The sequence below is a fragment of the Narcine bancroftii genome, chromosome 2 (genome assembly GCF_036971445.1).
Source record: "Narcine bancroftii isolate sNarBan1 chromosome 2, sNarBan1.hap1, whole genome shotgun sequence".
Taxonomy (NCBI): Eukaryota; Metazoa; Chordata; class Chondrichthyes; order Torpediniformes; family Narcinidae; genus Narcine; species Narcine bancroftii.
The window spans coordinates 82,009,902-82,022,124 of NC_091470.1; the positions used below are offsets into that span (position 1 = coordinate 82,009,902).

General features: G+C 40.1%; 1 protein-coding gene across 1 annotated transcript in view; it reads right to left on the reverse strand.

Moving 5' to 3' along the window:
* ccdc32 (coiled-coil domain containing 32) overlaps window positions 1–12,223 on the reverse strand; it is a 56,859-nt gene that overhangs the window by 39,240 nt on the left and 5,396 nt on the right. The window contains exons 2-4 of the mRNA XM_069917263.1: window positions 7,830–8,127; window positions 4,361–4,517; window positions 3,681–3,796 (exon numbers count right to left, since the gene is read on the reverse strand). Coding sequence (XP_069773364.1) covers window positions 3,681–3,796; window positions 4,361–4,517; window positions 7,830–8,076 — 520 coding nt within the window. The 5' untranslated portion in view covers window positions 8,077–8,127. The remainder of the gene's footprint in view (window positions 1–3,680; window positions 3,797–4,360; window positions 4,518–7,829; window positions 8,128–12,223) is intronic.

Consider the following 12,223-nt stretch of genomic DNA (forward strand, 5'->3'; position numbering starts at 1 on the left):
CAGGGTACTACAAGCTATAATAATGTCTCTTGCACAGCTTCTGAATGATTCAGAGGAATTATCTAAGCAACAGATAGCAATGTGTGAAACTCTTTTCCACACAGTCCTGAAAATTATTCCCTCTCACTGTTATCAAATTCTACTCTAAAAGTGCTGGCTGATGCTGCTTCCACCACTCCCTTCAGGCAGACTTCTGGACTGTAACCCAAGACTGGGTAAATATGTTTTTTTTTCAAATTGTCCACTGGATATATTATTGAATGATGGAATTGCTATGGCACAAGAGACCATTCACTCCATGCAAGTAAAATTTGATTTTCCCTGTGTCTTCCTTTGACATTTTGTTAAAATGCTTCTTTGCAAGGACTGGTCCATGTACCAATTGCTCATATTGCAGCTTAGCTCCCTGCTTACCCAACCTAAATCAGTCACAATCTTGTACACCTCTACCAAAACTCACACAATGCTCCAAAAAAAAAACCCACCTCAGCCTCTCCAGCTGAACACAATGAAATCCCTCATTCCAGTAAAATTCTTTGACATATTTATATTCCCTGGATGCAAACAACCCAGAAGTGGAAACATCAAATCATTTCCCAGTTTTGGACAACTGTACCTCAGCCTTTTTTTTATTTTTTGAGGAAGGAATTCCTGCCTATTCAGCATTTCCTGAAAAATATATTTTGCAGTTTTGGCACCATTCTGCACTACTTTGATGTCTCCACATTCTTATTAATATGGCGACCAAGGCTCGAGAATAAATGCAAAGATTTATCTCGTTTTGAACTGCATTCTGTAGAAATGAACCTCAGTTCGAGGTTTGCATGTTTACTGATCTTATAACTAATTTTCAATGAAGCTACATGGGTCATGAGGTTTCCTTCCATTCTACGGAATAGGAGGACACCTGCAGGTGGTGAGAGCTAATGACGATTCATCCTGTTGCATTTTAAATTTTTTTTATTTAACAACATGATAGAATTTGAAACTCATGCTGTCCAATTACACCCATTTAATCTACATTCCCATGTTTTAGAGGGTGGGTGGAAACTGGAGCACCCAGTGAAAATCCATGCAGGTCACGGGGAGAGTGTACAAATTCAAAACAGCCAGCGCTGGATTCAAACCTGGGCTGCTGGCACTGTAAGAGGGTTGCACTAATGCTTCCTTTTTCATTATATGTTATCCTCAACCAATCTCCCTCTGTCCAAAAGGCTCATATTCTGGCTATGGTTCCCAACCATCTAACAGGAGATATCAACTTTTCTTGAAGAACAATTTGTAGAAACAAGCTAATTCAGAAATCGTTAAAAATAGCATTAATCTTAATAGGGTCATTAAATGTAGAAACCAAAGACAGTAAAACCCCTGCTATCCAGAATTCAAGCAACCGGCAACCTCAAGCAACTGACCAAAAAAAAAATCACGGAATATAAATAATTAAAAAATATGGAAGTTTAAAATTGGCACACTTTGCTGTTAGTTCAGCAGTCATGCAACATACAGTCTCAAGCAACCAGAAAATTCACTTATCTGGCATCTACCAATCCCCATAGGTGCCAGATACCAGGGGTTTTTATAGTACTTAGGTTTAGTTCAAGAGGGATAGATTTCAAAAGGAGAGAAGTTATTATTGTCTAGATTGTTGGTCTTCATTTTATTGAAAAGGATATTGATGTACCACTGAAGGTTCAAAAACAAGTCATGAGAGAGGTACCATATCGCTGGGAGAAAAATCAAATTAATCCTGCAGAAATCTGACACAAAAACAGGAAATGCTGGAAACATTCAGCAGGTCAGGCAGCATTTCTCTGTGGAAATAGAAAGGCGACATTTCAGGTCAGTCATCTTTCATCAGAACTGGGAAAGAGAGATGCAAGTGGGTTTTCAGTTGGGAGGATGATGGGGGAGGGATGTGTAGAAATGGATCCGCCTGTGAACAGTAGAAATGGTTTAATGGGGACAGTTATCAGCATATTTAACCCTACAATGAATCATCTGAGTTTATCATCTGTCCTTTCTTCATCCGTTGTTAACTCTCACTAACGTGTCCCTCTCCTCAGCTAGCCTGCTGGATAATGTGCATTCTCTATTCTGATTTTATATTTCCATCACATTTTGCTTTTGTCTAAGCCTTAAATATTTGTCTGATGGAGTAGGACAGTCCACATGTCGTTACACGGGATCTAACTGCTCCAACGTCATTGTTATTAAAGGAAGAATTTGCATCGGGGGGGCAATTTTACCATCGTTCCTCAGCAGATGCGGAACGGGTTGATATATTTCATAGGGCTTAAATAAGCTATTATTCTTGTGTGTGTAGCTCAAGGATCAGAAACACAGATTTTCAAGATGGCCAAAATGGTAAGGACTAAATCAGATGGCGCAGGCCTGAAACGTTCAGTATATAGCTTTACCTCCAATGGTCACTGCGAGACCTGCTGAATTCAGGTGTGTTTTTATTTTGGACCAAATGAGAGAGAGTTTTCATGCTGACAGTGGCAATAACTTGGAAGTCACTGGTTGTAAGAATGATCTATCAAAAGGGAACTGGAAAGGAGAAACAAGGCTGTAGGAAAATATGAGGCATTGGGATTGACTAATTCCTCTGCAAAGAGTCGTATGGGCTCAGTGGGCTAAAAGGCCTCCTATGTTCTGTTTAGCATCATTCAGTGGCCAACATCATTGCAATTAAGAGTCAAAGGATTAAGAATCCATCAGTATATACCAAGCATGGCAGGTAAGGTGGAGGCTACTGAAGATTTTGATGGGGTGTTTTAATAGACAGGTTAGTACATATGTGGAAATGCATTGTAGGGAGAGAAAGCATTCACACTTACAGAATAAAGTATGGAATGTTTAGCAACCCCCCCACCCCCCCAGACTATATAGCTGCTATGTTCCAACACAGAGAAACTGGGCTAAGTCACTGATCCCTCTAGAAGAGCACAGCAGCCTGGTCCAGTGTGAAGGGAATGAATCAAGTCTCAAAAGAATGCCACACAAAGGATGTGTACAACTGGAAAGAAGGACAGGAAAGCCTCAGCACTGAAACTTGAACAGGGATTTGTTTCACCCTATCAAATGAAGTAGCGAAGCTCAGACATGTTCAATATTTGACAGACTGAGAGGTGTCTTTCATACTCTACAGCACATAAATACTGATGTCAAGCTGGGTAGGAGGCAAAATGTGTGCTGCTGAGTAAATGATTAATGAGACATGCATTGCAACATTCTCTCAACTGTAAATATTTTCAATTACCTATAATTCTGAACAATACAGGTGCACTGATGCATTGAGTGATAGATCAAAAAAAAAGTACAGTGAGCAGCATCATTCCTCTTGAGGATTCCCTTCAGGCCTTTCCAGCTCTATAGACAGAAATGGGCCAAGGTGATTACTGTCAGTTACCCTGGTGGAGGCAGAAGGGCCCTGAGGAAAATGAGTCTGATTCCTATTTAAAATGCTCGCAAGACAAATCATAGGAGTGGATTCAGCTCCTGGGACAATTCAGGTTAATTATCTGCATTTGTAGTTGGTGTTCAATGTGACGTTAAGTAGTTCAATATTTCAATGTTTGGATCATGGTCAGGACTTGGCTCAAGTCTGTTTTGAGTCAAGTTTCATAGGGCAGGCAGCAATGTCAGTCGTTATTGCTCATAGGAAGAACAACTCTTGCCTTCTGGTTCATCCTGGGTTTCAGAACGTCCTTCAGGGCTGATCAGATACTGAACCTCCTCTGTGTTGACTGGAACTCTGTCTGGCTGGACCCATCGCTTGAGATAGTCCATGGCACTGGAAGAACAGATGAAATGGTGACGCAATGGATTGTATTGTCAAGACATCAGACGTATACAGACTGGGAACTTTGTACATGGAAATACAAACCCCAACTGTGGAATAGAGCATCATTAATTTTATGACTTTCATCTCCCTGCAACACCACACTGTACGGCTAAGTCCAGAGCTTGTTCTGGAGGGCAGCACAATCAGTAGTATCTTCCAGAAATTCCTTCATCATTCAGCCTTTGGGGGTCAAGACATCTTGGATACAATATGGATCAAGAATCACTAGAGTTCTTGAAATGTTGAAGTGCCACCCTGCCAGATACTTGACTTTCTATGTCTGCTTTCAAAATTATGCAACTGGAGATGTTCATCAATGCTTTTATAATACCAATCAGCTAACTGCCAGGGAAGGGAAACAAGTATTAGCCCCCTCTCTTCAAATTGACAAAGTACATCAACATCATTCCTCATCCCAGGAAAGAAAACTGGCAAGAAGATTAACATGAGGAACAGGAACCCATCTGCTTACTTTGCAATACCTAGCATAAACGGTCAGATAACGTACACTACCTTGGGTCCATCTCGTATCCATCGCTGTACGTCTCTGACATATACTGTTCATGCAGGAACCGATCCCAGCATTCTTTCTTTGCCTGTGACAGGCTTCTTAGCATCCCTTTTGAACTTGGCTCTTCATTCATGCCCTTCAATTTTCTCAGGCGGTTTTCTGTTGGTTTAAGAAAAAGTCAATACATAGACTTCATCAGCCATGAACATTGCAACTGAAAGGATGCTACAGCAAATAAAGATACTACTTTGCCCAGAGTGCTTGTGCTGCTTTTTGGCAGAGCAGTCCATCTTGTTCCCTCCCCATAAATGATACCTTCCCCTTCAATTGTCCATTCAATTAGCTTTTTAAAATGGTTTTTGAATCTGCTTACACAATTCTTTCAAATAATACATTCCTAGATACTCAAAATGTTTGTGTTGGCATTAAATCTATAAGCCCTGGATGATAACCCTTCCATCATAGTTATATATTGGCCATTGAGCCACTGGCGGAAACCATTTGACGGGATCTAGACATAAAGGGGTGGACCAGATGGAACACAAAATTTATGTACTTGCTGACGGCGTGATAATGTATTTGACAGACCCGGGGGGGGGGGGTGGGGGGGGTGTGAGGAGGTCATTGGCCAGGCTAAAGACCACACTAGAAGATTATGGGAGGGTCTCAGGATTTAAAGTAAAATTAGACAAAAGTGAAATTATGCCTTTGATTAAAGGATACTACAGACCCTATCAACAAGGAAGCCAATTTAAGTGGCAACAGGAAATATTTGGGGATAAGAGTAGAAAGACTGAAGCAATATATACAAGTTAAATTATCTCCCCTTGCTCCAGAAGATAGAGAAGGACTTGGTTAGATGAAGAACTCGGCCCATAACATTAGAATGAAAGTGATGCCAAGACTGCAATATCTTTTTCAAACACTGCCCGTTCCATTGCCCCAGTGCTTCTTCAAGATGCTCAATGAACATGTCAGCAACCTTTTTGTGGAGTGGGAAGTGGCTAGAGTCTCTATGGAAAAATTAACATGGGAATACAAATTATGGGGTCTAAAACTGTCAGATTTCAAAAAATATTGGGCGTCCCAGGTGAGATTTATCACACTGTTTGACAGCTATCTCCTAAAATGCCCTTGACCCAGAACAATTTAATACCCATGACATTGGGCAACACAATCACTCTGGGGATAATTGACAGTGGTAAACTAATTTACACTTTCTTGGGAGGTGGGAAGAAACCAGAACAGCCAGAGGAAACTCTTGGAGGCACAGGGAGACTGTGTAAACTCCACACAGGTACCACCCAAGATCAGGACTGAAGTGGTGTTGGGAGGCAGTAGGTCCACTTGCAGTCCTCAAATATTAAATGCTCCCATGTCTCACATCTGCAAATGATACCAATCTGTTGCCCTCACTATTTCAGTGTTCACCTGCAAGCTGATATCAGGCAGAGTATTATGGAGGCTCAATCATTAATAGATATCGACGCCAGTGTTGATTCTAATACCACACTTCCTTAAAGCTGATGAACATCATCCTTTCTTCTTTAACCCATTTTGCATCAGTGCTGCAACTATCACTTAGATCCCATGTACTTTTACTTTTGGAAAGAAGCCAATGACAAGGCACCTTATCAAATGCTATGTGAATGTTTGTACACGGACCATTGACAGCACTATTTTCATTAAAATTCTCCATCACCTAATCAAAGAACTTAACCCAATCACTCAGACACAATTTGGATTTAGTTTTATATATTGGTTTTTATCTATTACCCAAACTACATTTGCCTCAGGCAATAAGTTGGTGAAGCTTTTTTTTCTGCTATAAATCTAATGGCGTTATCACTATTCCCATTTTTCTAAACCGATATGCAATATCTACACTACGCCTCTATCCAATGAAGAATACAGTCAGAAGGTCCTTTTACACTGTCCTTGAAAGATGGTAATTAACTGCCATTTTACCATTTCACTTACCTGTGTGACTAGGACACGGCATGGTGGGGGGGGGATGGGGGGTCATTTTACCTGCCAAGGTAGGTAGTATCAGAGCCGATGTGTTTCGCATCGTCTCCAATATAAAAGTCTAACTGCCTTCACGGAACACCAGCACTGTCCTCTTAAATCTCTCCCCTTTCAGCTTAAACCTATGCCTTTTAGTTCTAGAATGATCTAATGTGGGAAATAGGCAGTGACTATTCACTTTATCTATGATTTTATAATCCTCTATCAGGTCACCCCTCTGTCTCCTATGGTCTAGGGAATAAATACCTAGCTTATCCAACATCTCCTTACAACTCTCATGAATCTCCTCTGCATTTCTTCCAACTAATATCCTTCCTATAGCTGGGTGACCAGAACTGTACATTACATTTCAAGCATGGTCTCGCCAACACCTTGAACAGCTGATTCATGAGGTCCCAACTTTTGTTCTCAATACCCTGCCCACTGAAGACAAGCTTGCCAAATGCCTTCTTTACCATCCTGTCCACTTGAATCACCACTTTTATGGTACCACGCAAATGTTCTACAACACTCTCCAGAGCCCAGTCATTGTGCAAGTTCTGCTTTGGTTTGACTTATCAAAATGCAGCACCTCACACTTGTCAGCATTAATTTCCATTAACTATTCTTTGGCCTTCCTTCCCAACTGATCTAGATCTTGTTGTAAATGGATATCCCACTTCATTGCCTTGTAAAGTTTCCACCCGCAAACTGGAGGAATAATATATTATGTCTTGGCTGCCTCCAACCAGGTGGCATTACTATGCGCTTCTCCAATTCCCATTAATCCCCTGCCCTTGTCTCTTTTTCCAACATCCCCCTCTCCTTTCCTCCAGCTCCCCATTCCCTTCCTTTTATCAGAGCTATACTTCTTAGCCCTCTGCCCTCTTCCCATGCCACCTCAGCTTTTTTCTCATCTATCCTTCCACCTGTATCCATGTATTACCTTGTTCCTGTTAGCCTGGGATCTGCCCCTTTCTCTTTCCTCCCTCTTCATTCCCCCCACCTTTGTATTTTCAGGCAGCTACTTGTATTTCCTGATGATGGCTCAGGCCTGAAATATTGGTTACCTTTTACTTCCTATGGATGCTGTGTGACCTGCTGAGTTTATCCACCACATTTGTATATTGTACTTGACCCCAAAATCAGCACATTTTCATGTTTAACTCCATTTGGCACATTTCCAAGCTCTTTCCATGATTCTAATATAAATATTACACCTGTAGACAGATCAAGATAGTACAATGATGTAATTGCTACTCACAGTACTAGGCAGTACATAGAGCACTTCACAAGTCTGCACAAAGCATTCAGAACTGCACAAGATGTAGACCAAAGCAGCTACCCAAGGGTCTGGGTCTGTGATTACCATCCTCACAGACTATATAGATCAGAATCCCCTACTGCCAATCCACTTTGGATAATGGGGTGTCTGGTGTAAAAAAAAACCTGTATTACACTCACCCAATGTGGCCAAATATTGCTGAGAATCAGCCATGGGAGCCCAGGAATTGATTCCATCTGCAAGATTATTGTTGTTTGTCAAATCTGCATCTGTGATCGGAATAGGGCTGAATATTTCAGAGAAAGATTCTGGGAAACATTCTTTCATCAGGGAACCAGTGTCATTCATGTCCATCATCTGGGCTGGTAGTCCAGAACATATCCTCTTCCAAATATCATCAGTGGACTCTGTCACACTGGCAGCCATTCCCACACACTGAAGTCTATCAATAGCCTCTGTGGAATTCGAAGAGGGAAACTGTTGGAGCAAAAAGAAGATTCAGTTTCTTGTCATTGCTAAAGACAGAAGAGAAGCAATAGGCAGTCTGCATCAACAAGGAGTGATAAGCAGTTTGCATGATGGGGAACATCTGATGGTTCTCATCTAGAAGGGTGGCAAAGTTGGCATAGCAGTTAGCATAACACCTTTACAGAGCCAGCGATCAGGACTGGACCAGGGTTCAAATCCCGCGCTGTCTGTAAGGAGTTTGAACGCTCTTCCCTTGTCTGTGTGGGTTTTCTCCAGGGGCTCCCGTTTCCTCTCACGGCTCAATACGCCGCGGGGTGTAGGTTAATGGGATGTAAATTGGGTGGCATGGACTTGTGGGCTGAAATGACCTGTAACCCTAACCATGTCTAAGAAAACCTCCCAGGCCACAGGAAGCAAAGGTAATAGCTTAAGATAAGAAGCAAAGTTTATTTGGTCCATCAGGCTGACTTCATCATCCAGCAACACCTTTTACCTTAGTGTCCTCATTCACTTTCAACAGTCAAGAATCTATCAAACTCTGCTTTGAATACATTCATTAGGCTTCAACAGCCCTCTTAGAGAATTCACCAATATCCTCTGAAGAAATTTAACATATCTCCTCAAGATGGAGAAGAAAACCATTTGGCTAATTGAGGCTATTCTGGCACTCAGAGGAACCACATCAGTCTCATTGTGCCACATACAGAACATAGAAATCTATTATACAGGTCCTTCAGCCCATAATGTTCTGCCAACCTAATAACCTACTCTAACAGCTGCTCGGAATTCCCTGATTGCAGAACCCTCCATTTTTCTCAATTCCATTATCAACTACAGTTCAGCATTCAAACCATCATCTCGAAAACCGATCAGTAAATTACAGGACCTGAGCCTCAACATCACATTGTGTAACTGGATCCTGGTTTTCCTCACCTCCAGACCCAATCAGTGAGAACTGGTAAGATCTCCTTCCTAATCTTCATCAGTACCGGAGCACCACAGGTGTGTGTTCTTAGCCCCCTGCTCCACTTGCCCATGGCCATGTTGAGAATTAGTTTTGATACCTCAGCCAGGTTCTGGGGTGAGATCTCAATCAGCAATTTACTCTCTTGAGGAATGGACCTGGACTCGTCTTCTTCAGCCAAATCCTTTTATTCAATACACAGGCCTGTGAGAGGTCCGTCACCTCCATGGAAGATTGAGGAGGTCACTGAACATGCAAATACATGGGTTTACGTTCTCCAACGCTATCTGACGTTAACCAATCACAAAACACTCTCCTCCTATGTGGCAAATCAGCATTAAGCTATGCAATGTCTGTCTACATGTTGCATCATATTGTGGATCAATTATGGTGATGTGTCCTCTTCCCCTCAGGTACTTTTAAGTTTTAGTACCCCTAAATCTTGTAAGTTACCTGATTTCAGAGAAATCAGGGCTGGTGGAATTTTATCAGCTAGGTTGTCGTTACCAGGTAACACACACATTCTGGGGCTCCCTTACTGTCCTTGGGTAGCTCCAATCCTCCCCGCATAAGCATGAATCAAGTTGTATCACTGCATTATTATTTTTGTTAATTAATTGACGTGTTAATCTATCTGATATATTAATCAACATCAATCTAAACCAGAAATACCATTACTTCCATAACTGTGTGGCTTGGTATGATAACACTATCTGCAAATTTGCTGACGATACCATGGCAGTGGGTTGTATTAAAAAAGGTGATGAGTCAGCATTTAGGAGGGCGATTGAAAACTTAGTTGAATGGTGTATGATCAACAAGCTCACACTCTATATAACCAAAACCAAGGAGTTGATTGTTGACTTCAGGAAGGAAAAAAAACCCAGAGGTGTACAATTCAGTGATCATTTGGCGATGGGGGGTAGATCAGAGGTGGATAGGGTGAGCAAATTTAAGTTCTTAGGAGTCACTATCTTGGAGGAACTTTCCTGGACCCAACACACTAATGGCATCGTGAAGAAAGCACATCAGCACCTCTACTTCCTCAGGAGGTTGCAGTAGTTTGGTATGACATCGAAAACCATGGCAAACTTCCACAGATGTATAGTAAAAATTAATCAAGGCTTGGTATGGGGGCCTCTGAGCAGGAAACCCTGCTAAAGGTAGTGGACACAGCCCAGGTCATTACAGGCAGAAATTTCCCCACCATCAACAAAATCTACATAGAATGTTGCTGTCATAGAGCAGCAGGATTCATCAAGATCCACACTACTCAAGACACACTCTGTTCTCGCTACTGCCGTCAGGTAAAAGGTAAAGATACCACAAGACTTGTTCTTTTTGTTGGAAAATTTTATTTAAGAATTTTGCAAAGTATTACAAAGATACAAATACAGATATATAATGAAGAGAAAAAAATACAAAATATAAAAAATAATGGTTACGGTAAGATCCCCCCATCACCCTCCCTCCCTCCCTCTACTAACTACATTATCGTAACTTCTTCCCCCACCCCTCAGAGCCTTAAAAAAATTATACATTTAAAATTAATTAATCAACGTGCCAACTCTTTACATAACTTTTATGTAAAGATCAACAGCCATATATCCAAATTTAAATTCCACATTTTAACAAAAAAAATAATTATTTTGCAAATTATAAGTTATTTTTTCCAAATATAAACACGATTGCAGTTCATTGTGCCATCTTTGTATATTCAATTCCACATCATTTTTCCAAGTTATCGCTATACATTTTCTTGCAATCGCTAACCCTAACCGCAAAAATGCCAATAGTGGCTTATCAACCAATCCCAAAGTAACAGCATTCATATAACCCAATAAACACATCATTCGATCCATTTGCAAATCAAATGTAAATAAATCTCTCAAAAATTAAATAACTTTTTCCCAAAAAGATTTAACTTTCTTACATGTCCAAACACAATGCATAAAAGTTCTTTTCTTTTCTCCACATCTAAAAGGCAAATCTGTTAGACTAAATCCATATTTCTTCAACTTCTCAGGAGACAAATATAAATGATGAATAAAATTATAGTTAACCATACTATATCTCACATTAATTAATTTTGTAACACTATCAATACATATATTTGACCATTCCTCCCAAGACAATTCAATATCTAAATCTTTCTCCCATTTCTCTTTTATCCTATATACCCTAACTTTATCCATCTTTTCTTGCAGCAATCTATACATATCTGATATAAATCCTTTAGTTTCCTTGTCAACCATTAAAATATCAAACTTAGATTGACTTGGTAAAATTAAATCCTTACCAAATTGTGTTCGCAAAAAATCTCGAACTTGATAATAAGCAAAAATAGAATTTGCAGAAATACCAAATTTCTCTTGTAATCTATTAAATGTAGAGAATTTACCTGCCTCAAAACAATCTTGAATAATACTAATTCCTTTCAGTTCCCAATTTTTCAAACAAGGATTATTTAAAGAAAACGGAATTAGTTTATTCTGATACAACGGTGATTGAATCAAAATTTTCCCTTTAGGACCTATAAGTTGATCCTGCTTATACCAAATATCCAATATATGTCTTAGTACTGGTAATTTATATTTTTGTAACAATAAAGGATTCCATTTATAAATAAATTCACTCATTTCTTTTTCAGAAATTTGATCCAATTCAACTTTAGCCCAGACAGGTGATTGTTGAACATCAAACAACCTATTAATGAATTTCAACTGTGCCACTTCATAATAGTTCTGACAATGTGGTAATTGAAGTCCTCCCCATTCGTATCGCCAGGTTAATTTAAGCATAGAAACCCTAGACAATTTACCCTTCCATAAAAATAACCGAATTACTTTATTTAATTCTTTACCACAAGACTTGTTACACCAGGTTCAGGAACAGTTGCTCCCCCTCCACAATCAGACCCCTCAATGACAAACTCAATCAGGACTCATTTAAGGACTCTTACTTTGCACACTATTTATTTCTGAATTTTTTTTCTGTATGGCACAGTTTGTTTACATTTCTTTATTTGTTTACAATTCTCTTTTGTACACTTATCTTTGTTGGAATGCAGTTTTTTGCCCTACCGATGTGGGAATTCTGCCTCACCCGCAGGAAACGCACGTACTCTGACAAGAAACCGAT